At 51.7% G+C, this 17,509-nt stretch overlaps 1 protein-coding gene across 1 annotated transcript in view; it reads right to left on the minus strand.

The window, feature by feature from the left end:
* Positions 1-17,509, minus strand: part of DSCAML1 (DS cell adhesion molecule like 1) — a 341,881-nt gene that overhangs the window by 97,895 nt on the left and 226,477 nt on the right. The window contains exon 4 of the mRNA XM_067751153.1: positions 3,503-3,649. Within this exon, the coding sequence (XP_067607254.1) occupies positions 3,503-3,649 (147 nt within the window). The remainder of the gene's footprint in view (positions 1-3,502; positions 3,650-17,509) is intronic.

Here is a 17,509-nt window from a genome sequence, read left to right on the forward strand (position 1 = left end):
TTAAATTCTGAGGGAAAGAAACCTCTTTCATTACTCTGGAGCAGAAGTAAAATGCTGTGGCGTGTATGGTGGCAGCCTGGGGGGATCGGGGGCTGCCAGGGCCAGTGCAGGGCTGGGAGACAGATGGCCTGGTCCTGAGAAATCTCTGGGGATACGCTGGGGCTGGGCTGGCGGGGGGTAGGGGGTCAGTGTGCCCCGGGGTCGGGGTCGGGGGCTGCTGGGACCTCTCCCAGCTGGCTGAACAGTTCTGCCCTGGAATATGACTTCTGCACCTGGCTCGGCACCCCGTGAGCGGGGGAACCCTGGTCCAGTCTCTCAGCCTCTCTGGTCCCTGGTGCCCTCCTTTATAAATGCAAATGATGGTGCCTCTTCCACAGAGCTAACGCCCATGACAGCACTTGGTAAACTCCAAAAAGCACCTCGATGTGACGAAGGGTTATTAGGTTGTATTTTTACGGGGCTCAGTCTTTCCTCACGACTGCCTCCTCTTCAGAGAATTAACAGAAAAATGAAAAGTCCTTCCCCGCCCCCGCCCCCACCCCCTGAGATGTAGTAGGAATAATAATCCAGAGACAATAGAACAACAATAACAAGGACCACAACAAACAGCAGCTACTCTCTGCTGAGCCCTTCCTGTGTGTTCGGCCCCAGGCTAAGCTTTCTACGCGCGGTACCCTATTTAATTCTCACAACGACCCCAAGGAGAACATGTCACTCCCATTTTACAGATGGGGAAGCTGAGGTTTGGAGACATTATTGATTTGATGCCAGGTTGTACAGCTAGTGAGTGCTGAAGCTAAGACTGAAACCTTGGTCTGATTCCTGAGTCCTTTTTCCAATACGTCTCACTCTCTCCTTCCCCCGTCCCTCCCTATTACTTAATCAAACACCTGGTGAGAACTGAGAAAACCGCAGGTGTGGTTGCTGCCCTCATCCAGTGAGCATCGATAAGGCACTGCGGAGGGGATCATTCTGCCCCTTCCTCTTGCCTTTGTACCTGGTGAGGAGGAGGGGCAGCCATCCCTTGGGGTGTGCCGGGCTCAGACACCCTCAGCCACCAGGTGCCCTGGCAGGGCCCAGCTCTGCCAGGACATGCAGCTGCATCTCCCATCCCTGATTCCAGGGGCTGGCCCGGAGCTTCTGGCCAGGGAGGGATGACACCCTTCCCGACCACCAGCCCCAGGAGCTCACAGGGTTCTGGCCACTAAGGAGTGAAACATCTCAGTTGAAAGCTGCCTTGGGACTGACCCCTGCCCTCAACTCTGGGAATGGATCTGAAATGTGAGGCTCTGGGCGGAGGCCTGAGCCCTCCTGACACGAATCTCCTTCTGCACTGCCTCACTTGGGTATCAGTTGCATTTTTGCCGAGACAAGCTGCTTGTAGATTGCCTTGTCACATCACATCACATCAGGGCCCGCGTCACTCCTGGGGCCCCTTCCCCTCCGCTCCTAACGTCTTCCACCCTGTCGCAGTCATCTTGTCTATCCTTGTCTCTCTGTTAGGTTTCTGTTTTTCTCTGCCCTATGTTTTTCTCTCTCTGTGCCCATGCCTCTCCCCTTTTGTCGTCTGGCTGCCTCCCTGTCTTTGCTTCTCCGTTTCTCTATTTGGGCTTCATCTCCTAGTCTCTGGTAGCATCTCCCATTCTCCGCATCCCCACCCGCCATCCCCAGCTGGTGGGCAATGAGAGCAGAAGGAGAAGGGTTGGCATATCCTCCAGTTTAAAGGGTGCCTTTTTTGAGGGACAAGAGTGGAAGTAAGATTAGTAGGATGAAGGGGCTAAATATTCGTGCAGGGGAAAGGAGCAGGCCTGCAGGAGGGAGTATTTCTGTGCCTTTCCCACAGCGTATGAAAGACATGCAAATGAGATGCAAAACACTACACAAACAAGTCCGTATAATCTGGAAGGTAACCACTGACACGTTTGGGAATTGGGCTGCAGATGGCAAGGTCTAGCCACAAAGATGGGGCCACACAGCACAGCCCCATCTCCTCCCCACGTGACAGTGCGGTTTCCCTTGGCACTGATTAATTCCACAAATATTTACCTAGCACCTACTATGTGCCAGGCACAGGGCCAGGCTCTGGAGACACAAGGGGGAATCAGAGAGCCCGATCCTCGCTCTCCTGGCTTCCGCTTTTCCGCTCTTGCCCCCAAATGCACCAGGCAAATAAGAGGGGGTCCTGGATAGAGTCACCTGCTGGTCAGGGTAGTCCTCGGCAAACCACAGAATGTCAGAGGTAGACAGAATCTGAGCTGTCACCTAATCTAGCTCCTTTTTCAGAGATCCAGAGACATTGCATGATTTGGTGGGGGCTAGTCCCCAAACCCAGGTGTTCTATCAGTTCATCTCCCTTCCAAAAGCCACTCTGATCCCACCTCCACAAGAGCAGAGATTTTCAAGTTGCAGGTCACAAACTGTTAGGAAGTTATGAAATCCATTTGGTGAGTTGCGTCCAGCATTTAGATAAATTGAAGTGGGATAGAATAGAATAGAAAATATCAGAGTGCATCGCGACGCACGTGGTAGGAAATACCAGCGTGCGTTGCATAGGTCATGATGTCTGTGGATCACTGTCCGCAGTTTGAAAAGTGCTATTCCGGAAAGCCTTCCTTGAAGAGCGCCAAGTGCCCTTCTTTCTTCTGTGACTGGGGCACGTGTGTGGTGTTTGATTAGCGCCTTCCATGAGGGTGTGCAGCTGGAGGATGCTGGGGTCGGGGGCTCAGTGTGAATTCTGGCTGTGCCCCCCACTGGTTAAACAGTTGGGGTAAGTTGCTTGGCTTCCCTAAGTTCTGGTTTTCTCACCTGTAGAAATAAGGAGAGCAGTGCACACCTCACCAGGCTAGTACACTGCCTAAGATACAGCACATAAGTGAAATTTCTGGCACACAGAGGGATTCAGTAAATATTAGCTTTCATCCTTCCATAAGGAGCTATAATCACTCCAGAATAAAAATCCTTATTTAATTTAGAGGTTTATTTTTTTTAACCTTTTGTTTGCCTACTTTCAAATGTTGTGAGGTGGGCTATAACAAAAGACATACATGTATTCAAAAATAGATAGAATAGAATCCTAAAAAATTCTTAGGGACACAAGGAAATACAAAATCTCCCTAATCCAATCCAATCCCATCGAATCATTACTATGTTTGCATAGCAGATTGTATCTATGAACTTCCTGGCAGCAAAGGCAAAAAAGGAACGACAGGATAGGTCCCATACCCCTCATTATTTGATAAATGGTAAAATAACAATTCTTCAGGAGAGTTAAGCTTCCTCAGGTATAGACTCCTGAAAAGAATTTAACTGTAGGGTCCTTATGTGAAGGATACCCAAAACCAAACTGGACAAGGTCTCCCCCAGTGGTTTCTGCACCTGTGTTCTTTAACCTCCTTCTCTGAATCCCCTGAACACACAGCAGACTCCCTGATCAGTGGTGCCGACATGCCCACCCAGTCCCGGGGGTGGGCTGGTGCCCTTCCTCCCCAGCCTTCTCGCCTACCTGTCACGGAGAGGCGGGCCCCGTTGCTCTGCCGGGTCTCCCCGCTATACTTGTGCTTGGTGATGCAGCGGTAGGTGGAGAGGGCGTCCTCCTTCTGCACGTCAGAGATGTACAGCCCGCCGTGGTAAGTAATAAAAAACCTGTTTTCTGGAGACATAATCAGGACACAGTCGATTACTCCTCTGGCTGGGCACACTACCAGAAGCAACTTGGGCCTGCAGGTGGCCTTCTCCTAGGCCAGGACTGCTGCCCAGGGGAGGGGAGGTGATGGGGAAAACAAGGGGGTGAAGCTGATGTAGTGCTGAAGGCAGGAGAGCACCTCTAACCAATGAGGATTTTCCATGTGCAAATCAATAGAAATTACAATGATTATTCCTTTAAATGTAGATACTTCAGCTTTTTACAGGAAGATGTTGGGCTTTGGAGTCAGACTAAGATCTGGGTTCCAATCTGACTCTTTTACTTATTAGCTGTGTGACCTTGGGAAAGTTACTTAACCTCTCTGAGCCTTATCTGTGCAACAGGGTGCAAATAATCCTTCATAGAGTATTATTATTAGAGTATTATTATTATTATTAAAAAATAATAAAGTGTCTGGCACACAGTGTGTGCTCTCTTAGTGAATATCAGTCCTCATCTTTCCCATCTCTTTGCAAGAGTTTGCAAAGCTTTAATGTTCATTGCTTGCTTGTTCTTACAATTGTTTGAGGTGTCATCTCCATTTTAAAATCACACAGCCAGTAAGTGGATCAGAACTCAGGCCTTCCGGCTCCCAGCTCTCCCTTTGCACTGAGCCTAAACACACGCCTAAATCCCTTTCTCTCAGTTTTCATCATTTATTCACCCAAGAAACAATTATTGAGGATAAGCTATACTAGGAGCGGGGGCGTGGAGACACAGATTTACGATACTAATTCATCATACAGTTTTTGATACCATTTTGTTCAAGGCAAAGGTGCCAGCACTGCGCCCTCCACGGTCTCACTGCCGTGACAGCGCGAAGCAGAAAGGACAGAGTAGTTTCACCCATTTAGCTGATTACGAGACAAGACTACACTCCGAGGTAGAATGGATTTTCTTGTCCAAGGTTCTAAGGCAAACCCTGAACTTGAGCTAGTCAGGGCTGATTTTAAAAGGGGGAGAATGTGGACTTGAGGGTTGGGGAAGGGCTTGCATCTGGCTTTGGGACTCTCTAAGCTCATGGTTTCCCACCCAAGACCCAGCTAGACTGAGATCGAGAAGCTAATCTAGGGTCCCTCTGCCTGCTCTCTAGGGGCACAGCTGCTTCCCCAGGAAGGCATAGCAGACCTCAGGCTGCCATTTTCACCAGAGGGGGCATCAGAATCAGGACAGTGAACAATGACTTACAAGAAAGCTGCAGGGGAGAGGGTAATGCTGACCTCATACAAAGGACCTGCTAACATTGGACTGTCAGGCTTTCATAAGGAAACATTTTGGGTAGCCCCATGTCCTTCAAATCCTATTATTTCGAGGTCTGCTTCCTCCCACCTGGGTGCTGAGTGAGCCCTCTCAGCCACTGACAAGAGCCCTGATACTGGCTCATTCTATTAGGAATATCCTGTGGTGTCTCACCCCTCCAAGCATAAGCCCAAGATCTCAGCACCAGCAAACAGGGACCTCACCAAAGGATACTTTCCAACAATGAAAGCTGTAGAACTGCAGGGTTGAAAAGCTGAATGTGCTTGACCACATCTTTAACAAAGCTTCTCTGGCCTTCATTTGAATACCTCCAGGGCCGGGGAACTCACTACCTTATTTAGTGGCCCATTCCAAAATTGATAGCTCTGACTTTGAGAAAGCTCTCCCTTGCTCACCACTGAGCTCCATGGGTCCTGGTTTCTACTTGTTGGACCCTTACAGAACCAGCCTCAACCTGTGTTACTGACACACTCCCTCGCAAACTGGAAGGCAACTATCATGCCCTTTGACTTTTCATCAGGCTAAGCAGTCTCTGGATTTTATTTTTTAATCGTTATTTAGTATGGTTTTAAATAACTTCATCAATCTGACTGATCTCTCGCTTAATAAACTTTGGTTTATCTACAAATTTCTGAATTTTCCCTCCCTCCCTCCCACTCTCCACCCTCCCCTCCTTGTCTCCCTCCCTCTCTCCCATCTCCTTTCCATGTATCTTTGTACAGGACTAGACCTGCTATGTGGCAGGCACTTTGCCAAGTGGTGGGGATCCAACTGTCAGCTTATCTGACCAGGGTGGAATAGAGCAGGGCTACCAACTTCCAGCCTAAGCGGCATTAACTTTTTAGGGGAGATTGAGTGGGGGTGGGGAGGCAGACCCATTATACTACTGCTTCATACTCTGCCCGCAACTAAAGGCTCTGGTCGTGCGTTTGCAAGCTGCGGCTACGCCACTTTTCTTCTCTCCATCCTTGGACACCTGGCCATGTGGGCCCAGGTCCAGGACTTCACACGGATCCCTGCTGAGTGGCATCCTGTTGGGATCTCCCTAGATGAGCACTTGGCCAGCTGGCAGCCTGCCTGGAGCTTGTGGAGCCCTGCCCCGCCCCCTCCAACACGCAGACCACACCTTGTAGACTCCGGCTCAGTGCTGTGGGTAAAAGATGAAAAGGGAGCAGGAGGGAGCCAGGCCCTGCTGCCAGCAGTCAGAAGACCCACGCGGAGCACAGAGAAAGCCTGGCTCCCCCACCAGACTCTGCATGTGCCGTTTTGTCTCCATGCTGTGACATCCCAAAGTCAAATGCGGAAGCTCTCCCGTAATTTATTATGTAACCGGGACTGGGATGCAGAACTACTGGAGGGTGTTGCTGCCAATCAGAAGTATCAGGATTGGAGGTGGTGGTGGCAGTGGGATAAGGAAAAACAGGAAAGACCCTAAAATCAACCCTAGCAACCCACAGGTGCTCCAGCCTGGACAGCTAGGACCCTGTTGTCGCCAGAACGACACTGACAACGGTGCACTTGGCCCTAAGGAATTTTAAGCTGGGGAGGGGTGCTGCCATGCTGGTGGTGGGGAGCTGGGGTTTCTATAGCAACAAGCAGCTGCTGCATCTGATGTTTCACATCCTTCATTGTCCTCATTTTCCCCCTCCCTTCCCCCCTTCGTGTTCATATTTAATTGCAGTAACATTTCCAGATACAGTGTATCGCTCCTGAAACAAAGGCAGGCCGCAGCCAGGGGGATGCGCAGCGAGCAAGACAGGAAGGAGAAATCAGGGGTATTATGTTAATCCCCACTGGGGGGGACTTGTGCAACATCAGTTCTGCATGTTTGATGAGAATCAGATGATGGGCCCTGCTGGGGAAGGAAGGAGAAGGGGGCCTGTGGAGTGAGAGGCATACGGTGTGGAGAGCGGCGGAGGCACAGATAGCTGGTGGGGGGTTCAGAAGGGCCAGGGCTCCAAACACGGCTGGCCTCCAAGGCTGGCTCCAGCGGGGCGCCCTGGCAGTCTGGCAGCCCATCCTCCGCAGCCCAAATGGGACCAGCTATCCTTGGACTGGGTAGAGGAGCCATTATCCCACATCTTGTTTCCTCCTCCTTGGGGCAGGCTGCGTCCACCTGGAGTGGACAGCCAGGACCACCACGTCCAGCCCCCAGCCCGAGGCCGTTTGGACATGTGCGTCTGGGAGCATTTTTGGTTGACACCATAACTTGGGGGTACCAATGGCATTCAGTGGTCCGGTTAGAGCAACAACTATTCTACCCCAAATGCCAACAGTGTGCCCATGGAGGATCACTTGGTTTTAGGCTCTAGGACCAGGATATGGAACTGTCTAAATGTAGACTCTGCCGCTGGCGCTGCCTGACTGGTGCATCTCAAAGTCTGCAGTGTCATCTGAAACACGCCTGCGACCTGAGAAGTGCTGCGCATGGCTAATGAATCCTTTTCTGGTTTTTATTATTCCTCGAATACTCCAGCCTGCTTCACTATCCTTTTTCCTGGTGATCTGGAGCACAGCTCTCCTTTTTTTTAAAGCTAAATATTTATTGAGCATCCATTACATGTTAGGCCAAGGGCTTTAGGAACATTATCTCATTTAATCCCCACACCCCTTTGAAATGGTTATTATTGTTGTTACTAACCAAAGCAGAGAGGTTAAATAACCCACTCACAGTCACACAACTGATAAGTGGTAGAGCCTGGACCATTAGTCTACTTCCTATGCTCTTCCAAAGCTCTGTGCTAGGCTGACTCTCCTAGAACAAGAGCACTTTTATAGGGACACACGTTCAGCTGGCCTCTGCTTGATTGCTTCTGTTGATGGGGTCCTCACTTCCTCACGAAGGAGCAGTCATCCATTCAATTCAGTTTGGCTCCATTTATCGAGTCTTTGTGGAGCATCCTTAGGTACTGAACTGGGCTCCATGGAGAAGTCTTGAACTTGGTATCCGCCCTCTGGGATTCCACAGTTAGAAGAGAATGTTCTTCCACCAGGAAAGCTTTGGCCTTCAGTGTTGAGGGCTGGTGAAGGGTGGGGAGGGGGCTCGATGGAAGCCATTAGTGAGAAGAGGAAGATGAAGAGGGGCCGAGCCACCCAGCACTGGGGGACAAGCCCAGGACTGGGACTTAGGAGGCTGAGTTGGAGCCCTAGCTCTGCCACTAATGATGGGGTATATACTGGGTTAAATAGTGTCCCCCAAAGTTAATGTCCTCCCAGACCTTGTGAATACAAATAGAATCAGGTTAAAAAGAGGTCACACTGGATTAAGGTAGATCCTAAATCCAATCTGACTGGTGTCCTTATAAGAAGAGGGAAGTTTGGACACAGGTGCACACGCACAGGGAGGAGCCCGTGCGAAGATGGAGGCGGAGATCGGAGAAATGTATCTACAAGCAAAGAAAAGTCAAGGACTGCCAGCGACCCCAGAAGCCAGGCAAGAGGCAAGGCGGGATCCTCCCCTAGAGCCTGCAGAGGGAGCAGGGCCCTGCCCACACCTTGACTTTGGACTTCTGGCCTCCAGAACTATGACACAGTAAATCTCTGTTGCTTTAAGCCACCAGTTTGCGGTAATTTGTTAAGGCAGCCTTGGGAAATGGATACAGGGTGACCCTAGGGAAGTCCAGTCCTCTCTCAGGCCCTCAGTTTTCCCACCCATACAAAGAGGGAAGGGGTAGAGGAGGTATGTGTTTTTAACTGTGTTTGTACATTAGAATCACCTAAGAAGTTTTTAAAATTAAACTCAGAATCTCTGGGTGTGTGCCCTGGAAATTGGTATTTTTTAAAATTTATTTATTTTTGGCTGCGTTGGGTCTTCGTTGCTGTGCATGGGCTTTCTATAGTTGTGGCGAGTGGGGGCTACTCTTTTGTTGTGGTGCGCGGGCTTCTCATGGCGGTGGCTTCTCTTGTTGCAGAGCACCGGCTCTAGGCGCACGCGCTCAGTAGTTGTGGCTCGCGGGCTTTGTTGCTCCACTGCATGTGGGATCTTCCCAGACTAGGGATCGAACCCATGTCCCCTGCATTGGCAGGCGGATTCTTAACCATGGCACCATCAGGGAAGTCCTTGGTATTTTACAAAAGCTTTTTGGGTGATGTAATGTGAAGCCAGGGTGGAGAACAACTGGATTAGAAAAACTAAGTCCCCTTCACTCTGGAAATGGATGTCTCTGTGATCACACCAGACTTCTCTGAGTTCCATTTCTCCTTCAGGAAAACGGAGATAATAACTAGGACTTAGGTCACAGAGTTGTTGGGAGAATTAGATGAAAGATGAGTTACTGCATGGGAAGGTCTCCAGCACGTGGGTGGCACTGGTTAAATGTCATCACAAGTGGCTCCATCTCAGGGAGATGGTGGGCTGCACACCGCTGGGGGGCTCTCCACCCCTCCCTGTGGCCAGGCTTCCTGCAAAGTCTCCCCCTTCCTCTCAGTAGCTTGAAAGTAAAGGAGGCCCTCCTTGGCAATTCAGTGGCCTTGCACACACATGCTAAGTGAGCCGAGAACATCTTTTCTGTCTTTTTCTAAGAGGTCAGAGAGTTGGGCCTCGGAGACTCCCCAGAGCTGCAGGAGTCCCGGAGAGGTAATGGACAGAAACCTTGGGGCTCCTGGTGGCCCCAGAGGGCTGGGAGAGAAAATCTGTCTTCTGCAAAGGTGGGGCCCTCTCCCTTCCCTCAGGGAGGTGTGAGGGTGAGTTGGTGGGGAGAGGGTCCCGGGCAGAGGAGAGGGGAGGAAGGGTTTGCTGGAAGGTGTGACTTGGATAGATCCCCCTTCAACCTGTAGAGCAAAGGAAGGGAATTACTGAGGGAAGCAGGGACAGCAGCTTCCTAACTGGCCCTGCCCCTCCTCTGTCTTTTCCTAGGAGGCAGCCAGAGAGATGCTTCAAAACCTAAGTCAGACCATGTGGCTCCTTTGCTCAAAACCCCTCAATGTTTTCCCATTTCACTCAGTGTGAAAACAGTGTCTATCACAAAAATAGGCCCTTGATAAATATTTCTAGAATGAATGAATGAGTAAATGAATTCCCCAACTCTAAGTTTGTTTTATCCCCATGTGCAACTCAGAAAAGCCAGATCCCAGCTCTAAATTTACCTCTTCCAGGAAGCCTTCCCAGATTAGCCCACTCCCATTTCTGAGGGTTTGTACATCTGGCAAACCTCTTGCCACTGCTAATCACTGTTTCTACTATATTCAATTAGACTTTTAAAAATAACTACTTTTGAACATTCAGAAGTCAAGATTAAATAGTATGGCAGTTCCTCAAAAAATTAAAAATAGAATTACCATATGACCCAGCAAATCCACTTCTGGGCATATACCCAAAATAATTGAAAGCAGGTTGTCGAAAAGATGTCTGTTCACCCATGGTCATAGCTGCATTATTCACAATAGCCAAGAGATGGAAGCAACCCAAGTGTCTATTGATGGATGAATAGATAAAGAAAACGTGGTATATAGATACAATGGAATATTATTCAGCCTTAAAAAGGAAAAGAATTCTGTCACATGCTGTAACATGGATGAACCTTGAGGACATTATACTAAGTGAAATAAGCCAGACACAAAAGGACAAACACTGTGTGATTGACTCCACTTATAAGAGGTACTTAGAACTGTGAAATTCTTAGAAACAAAAAGTAGAATGGTGGTTGCCAAGGGCTAGAGGGACGGCAGAATGGGGAGTTGTTAATGTGTCTAGAGGTTCAGTTTTGCAAGATGACAATGAACTTAAACATTACTGAACTTAAACTGAAACGTTACTGGACTTAACACTTAAAATGGTTAAGATTGTAAATTTTACATTATATGTATTTTACCACAGTTAAAATGTTAAAGGTCAAGATTATAAAGAATTGGAAGGTGTCCTTGTGAGGCAGTGAGTTTCCTGTCATCAGGGGTAATTCAGTAGAGGCTGAAGAAGCACTTGGCTGAGATATTGCATAGAAGGCTTAAGTATTAAGTGAGGGAGATTAATTGATCCTCTTTAAGGTCCTTCCCTCCCAGCAAGTTATAAATTCCTAGCTTAAAGAAATCAGAGCAGCAAGACCCCTAGAAGGTCATCTACTACAATGGTTTTCAAATCAGTGTGCATGTGCTCATTTCTACCCCAGGGCCTCTGCTGTGACTATTCCTTCTGTGCCTGGAATGCTCTTTCCTTGACTCACCCCTGGCCCTGTTCAGATCTCTGCTCAAATGCCAACCCCTTGGAGAGGCCTTGCCTGACGCCTCTATCAAAATTAGGCTGAGTGCCACGTTCCTGCCCAATTCCTTACCCTGCCTTCGTGTCTTCAGAGCACATGGCGCTTTTTGTTGAGAGAGGGAGTTATTTTAGTATCCCAGCTCCAGAACGTGCTGGCACACAGTAGATGCTCAGCGAACATGTGTCGACTGAATGAATCCTACAGTAAAGGGGCGCTTCCAATGAGCTGAGACAGCTGGACCTCTAGCCTGGAGTCCCGTCCTGAGGTCCCCCGCACCCTGGGGTCTCTTCCCCCTCTAGCCCCCGCTGCCATGCTGCAATGTTTGGGCCTCTGCTCCCCGGTTAGGCCACTTTGGTCCTTGTCTCGGTTCCCCAGGTACAGGCGGGCACATCAAAACCAGACTGATGGTTTGGAGCTAACAAAAGGGAAATCAACAGATGGTGACACAAGCTGGGCAATCTGGAGCGTACACTCTGGCTGACTCATCTTAAGGGAGAGGCCTGCAGCAGGGGATGACCTCACGCTGCCCAGGAGCTCGTGAAACACGAGGAGACCCAGGGCAGCAGGGCCCAGGGAGAAGGAGGGACACGGACACTCCATCTCCAGCCAGCCTCCCACTGTCCTTCCCTGACCAAGACCTGCCTCTTCCTTAGGTGATTGGAGCAGAAATGCTACCCTCGCTCGGAGGAGAAATCACTAACGACAGAGGCCACTGGTTCCGGGATGGAACCCCATGAGAGTCCCAGGGGCCAACATTCAGACCAGAGGTAATGCAGTAGGGCAGTGCCCCTCTGTGGACAGGGAAGTTGGAGAACTGAGCTTCCCTGAGTGGCTCTGCCTCTGCCTGTCTGGAGGTGAGCTCAGTCCCCTGGGTCTTAGAGGTTTCCAGAGCTGGGGCCTTTGAGAAAGGAGACCTCTGTCCAGGAACCTGCAGCTGTGAACTTCCCGTCTCCAGCGCCCTTGGGGACCCCTCCCGGGCAGCGTCTACCCAGGTTGGGCGAGGGATCCAGGCTTAGCCGGGGACTTGTCTTCAGTTGTTTTACAAACTCAGCAGGAAGGGCGCCCCGAGGGGCAGGAATCAGTGGGAGCCTGTGTGCCAGGCTCTGGGCTTGGCACTTTCCCCTGATGTACATCCCTCTCTTCAGTGTCATCACCGGCCTAGGAAGTGTGTGCTGCGCTTCCTTCCTGCGCTGTTGTTTCACGGACAAGGACGCTGGCTTGGGCAGAGACTCGTCCGGTAAGTGGAAGAGACGGTACTCTCACCTGGGTCTCCTGAACACAAATCGAGCTGCCAGGACAGCGGATGCTGCGGTTTGGAGGCGCTCCGGCTCACCCCTTCCCTGCGGGGCAGACGTCTCCATCCCCCCTGGGTAGTGGCCGGGCCCCTTGCTTCTTCTGGAAGAGGTTTCCTTCTCACTAGTCAGAGCAGGCGTGGTGGGCGAGCAGAGAGGGTGAGGTGCGACCAGCATGCAGTTATTGACTGAAAGGATGGGTGAACGCTATCCATCAGGAGGCCGGTGTGCAGTGAAGCAGCAGGTCAGGGCTATCAGGTGGTCATCCGTTCTGGGAGGACTCAGGGAATGAAGAAACTCTCTGCTGGCTCCGGGTGCTATGCGCTAGCAGGAGGGCGGGCTCGTGGGCAGGGGACTGCACGTGTCTGTGAGGGAACGAAGTGCACGTGCGGGCACGCACACTGCTGGGGGTCCGTGCATGGGCCTGTGGGGTACCACAGGGGACACAGAAGGGGTTGGCGGCTTGGGTGGTGGGGCATATGCTCCAAGGGGTGCTGTAGGGAGCACTGTATTTGGAGTCAGAAACGGGAGATTTGAGACCCACCACCTACCAACTGGGTAGATTTAGGAAAATCCCTTAACCTTTCTGGGCTTCTGTTCTCTCATCCCGACACTGGGGACACTAACCCCTGCTTTCCATGGCTCACAGGGTTTGTTTGTGGTGCCCACGTGATGATGACCATGAAAGGGCGTTGTGACATATACTGCGCTCTACACGTGTAAGGAGGGGTTATTACCGTAATGTGAAGTGTGTAAGAGCACAAGGAGTATGTGTCCATAACACATACACGGGGTATAGATATTTGTGTAGGCGTTTTGTTGAATGGATGAATCCTGGCAGTAGAGATGATTCTTGGCTCTGGGAATCAGATGCCTTCCTGAAGCAGGAAAACCAGAGGCTAGGGATGGGGGGTTCTGCTCTGCCCGCCTCCTTCGCCCCTGCAAGGAAGGTCCCAGGAGGCAGTGGGAGGTATGGAGTGGGGGAGGGGAGGTGCGGAGGAACGGACGGAGCTTTGCCCTGAGACCAAGCTTTGGCCGGAGTCAGAAAAAGCATCTGGTCTCCTGCGGGAGAAGAGATGCTTAATCTGTCACAGCCCTAAGTTTCCTGGGGTGGCCTCAGGATGCTTCACTTGCCCCCCTGGGGCCTCCCAATTCCCAGAGAGAAATTGCAGTCAGTAAGGTTACCAGTTACTGCTCTATCCCATAGAGATTTATCAAAACAATGTGGTCACCCTGCCGCTTGGGGCCTGTGGGTGGTGCATGGACCAATGAGATAACTCCTCCCAGCGGCAGGGTAGGTGGGGATGACCAATACCTCTGGGCTGGCAGGATTAGCCCTGCCTGGGCGCCAACACCAGGGCAGCCTACCGGGAGCTACTTGAGGCTGGCTCTGCAGAGAACCCACCTCTCACACCTTTGTTATTCCTGCTGAGGGCGAGGGCCCTGGGGGAACCTGCTAGCCTGGGTTTGAAAAGCCCAAGGGAAGCCAAGGCCCTGTTCTGCCTCCTCTGCTCTCCCTGGACTCTGGACCCCCAGGATTGCAAGCCCTCCACCGAGGCCCTGGAGAGAGAGTTGCAGCATAGTGACATGTGAGTCTGGAATTTGAAGTCAAGTCCCAGCTCTGGTCTGGCTGGCTTTAAACCCTAGATCCTCCCTGTTGTGGACTGATTTGTGTCCCCACAAAATTCATATGTTGAAGCCTTCACCCCCAGTGGGACTGTATTGGGAGATTGAGCCTTTAAAGAGGTAATTAAGGTTAAATGAGGTCATAAGAGTGAGGCCCTAATCCAATATGTCAATTCTTATAAGAAGGAGAGACACCAGGGATGCACAGGCAGAGGGAAGACCACGTGAGGACACAGTGAGAGGGTGGCCACCTGCAAGCCAAGGAGAGAAGGCCCAGTAGAAACTAAACCTTGATCTTAGACGTCCAGCGTCCAGAACTATGAGAAACACATTTCTGTTGTTTAAGCCACCTGCTCTGGTACTTTGTCATGGAAGCCCTAGGAAATGAATCTCCTCCTCCTCCTGCCATGCTGTTGCCTGAGGACCCTTCCAGGGCTACGATTCTGGAGTCAGGTCCTGCTCCGTAAGACACTGGGGTGAGGACTGTAGGGTAGGAATGGGGAGGAGGACAGAGGCAAGCTGGCCCTGAAGCTCAGCAGGCGGACCACAGAGGTGGGGTTCAGAGAGTGAGAGCGTGAGGGTGGGGAGACACTGATCCCGAGGACCCCGCCCCCCACGGGTACCAAGAGCAGAGGGAGGGATGAGGTGGGCAGGGCACCGGTGCGGGGAATGGGCCTTTGATCACAGATAGGGCCTCGTCCACACTCGTCATCAATCACTCAATCTGATGCACTGCTGCAGGGGACACTCGAGGAAACAGAGGGTCACGCAGCCAGTCTGGGTCAGAGTGGAGCTGTCAGGAGAGGCCTCCTGTCTCCGGGCCCCCTGCTCTTCCCCACGGAACTGAGTTCAGGCAGAGCGAACACGTCTGGGTCACAGGGAGTCTGGATGGCTGGGAGGTGGGACCTTTGCTATGCGAGCTTGTACGGGGCATGCAGAGCCACAAACCCTGCCCTGCCCCGGCTGGCTGGAAGAGGGAGGGGAAGGCAGCCAGAGCTTGACAGCGGGTCACAAGTTAACAACCTCCTTGTGGCAGGTGACAGGTCCACCGCCTGCTTTCTGGCACAGGGGCTCCGAGGAAGACACCATGGTCCCACATTCATCTTCAAAACCTGATGCCAGGCTGGGCAGGGGATAGCGTGACAGGCTCCGAGTGGGTGGCACAATGCATGTGTCCCCAGGGGCCTGCGGGAGCAGCACCACTGCCACCTCTGAGAGAAGAGGGCGAGCGGTCAGAGAAGAAGACACAGAACTAGGGAGCAATGCCCATTTCTGCCCCGTAGGAGGGATTAGCCAGATCCCCCATCTTTATCTCTGCCTTTGGGGCTCTACAGGAGATGGGGTTACTGGGAAGACAGGTGCCTCAGGAGGACCAAGCAAGCTGATAGCATGATGGAGTAGAAAAAGCCCGGCTTGAGTCAGAAGTGGGGTTTGAACTATGTTCCCCTCTTGAGCTGGAATATGCCGGATGAGACTCTGAACCTGTTTCCTATGAGAATGCAAGAAGTTAATGAATGCACCCAGCACAGTACCTGGCACAGTTAGGCAGTGGTTAGTGGCTGTTGAATGACTGAACGATCGAATGAATAAATGAATGTATATCTCTTGTAAGGTGGGCACTCCGAACTTGATCTGGGTCTCAGCCTCCAAGCCAACCTTTCCCACCGCCTCCCAACTGCCCACAACTGGCCTCTTATAGGTGAGAGAGTGTAAATTTCCAGGGAGGCACCAGGCTCAGCTCACCAGGACCTTGCCGACTGACCACTCTGGGCAGCTGAGATCTAGAAGGGGGGGGGGGGGTCAAGCACTGTCTTTGGAGCGGCCCCCAGGGAGCTGGGGTCACAGGGGGTGTGAGGATGGAGCGTCTTGGGGAGGGGAGCCAGCAGGAGAGCCTTGGTGGAGCGGGGCAGAGGGGCAATGGCTAGTTTTCTCTCTCTCCCTGGGTCCTTTTCTCTAAATACAGCTCTATCTTCCTCCACCACAGGATTAGCACACATCTCTCATTCTCCTATTGCAACAAGATTTTATTTCTAATTATGCTGTAATAAAACTGGAGCGCTCCCAGGCTTCCTTTCAAATGACTTGTACACACACCGCCGATGGGATCCTCCTCGGCCCCATTGTAATAGCATTTCCCTGACATTCATTAGACATGCATGAGAGGGGCGCTTTAAGAATAGAATTGCATTTAAATGGATTTGCTGAGAGAGGAAGATGAAAAAAAAGAGAGGCGAGGGGAGGAGAGGGAGAGGGAGAGAGGTTTGTTGAACAAACTATGAAAACAAGATGCCATAATAACAGGGTGCTGAAATAAGCCTCTTTCTTCCCCGGCCTCCTCCTGTTGCACGTGGCCGAGCCCGGCCTCCAGCCCTCCCCCCGGAGCCCCCGCCCACACTTTCATGGTACCCTCTGGGGGAGCTTCATAGCTCCTGTGCCCTGTGTCAGATGCTCATGGTGTCACAGAAAAAACTGTTACTACCATTCAGGAAGGCTGCCTTGCTTTGACAGAACCCCAAAAGCCAGGCTGCCGCCCTCGGGAAGGGGGAGGGATGGTGACCGTCCCTCCAGCGCTCATCTTTAAGGCCCCCACCCCTGTGTCCCTCCCCCTGAATGACCACCCGTACCCTGAACTCCCATGGGCCACTGAGTAGCTGTGAGTTTTCTTTGACCCTGGGTGGCTCTGAAGCATCAGGCGTCGGAGATCCACTGTGACCCCAGGGCCTTACTCCCTGCGGAAGCGGACGGTCCCCACAGCATACTGTGTGTACCATATGCAGCCTACTAGGGGTCAGAGGCCTGCCTGCTAGGTGCCCGTACCTACTGTGGTCTCATTTAATTTCTTCCCCTCGCTAGAGCCCGATCCTCTTAAAACGGACATCTGATCATACCGAAAACCATCCCGTAAGCTTCCTCTTTTTCTTCAGATAAAGACAAAAACCCTTAACAGGGCAGCCAAAGCCCACCACCCTTCCACTGGCCCTGTTTAGTTCCATGTCTGGCCCTGGCCCCAACTCCAGCCACACCAGCCTTCCTCTGTCCTCCGTGGTGCCCAGCTCCTGCCTTCTCTCCAAACCTTGCTGCTACTCGGGACACTTAGCTGCCTCTTTCCCAAAGTTTCCACTGACCCACCCCTCGGAGCTCAGCTCACACTCCCTTCCTCCCGAAGACCCTCCCACCAGTCTTCTGTCTCCTGTCCTCTTCCCTGCATACTTGCCACAGCTGTACTGAGTCACTAAAGACCTGACATTGTCCCTAGACTGTAAGCCTGTTGAGGGCAGGGCAGGGTGGGTCCTGGCCGCCCCCACCACCCCGCTCTGAGGTAAAGGCTCAGTACAACGGGATGGAAGCCAGGCATTGTGCCGGGGACTTCCCGATAACATACCTTAGCTCCTTTCATCCTGCTGCAGGCTTATTGAGGCTCAGGGTTTTTCCTTCCCCTCTAATAGACTAGGAAA

Source organism: Pseudorca crassidens, chromosome 9, assembly GCF_039906515.1.
Source record: "Pseudorca crassidens isolate mPseCra1 chromosome 9, mPseCra1.hap1, whole genome shotgun sequence".
NCBI lineage: Eukaryota > Metazoa > Chordata > Mammalia > Artiodactyla > Delphinidae > Pseudorca > Pseudorca crassidens.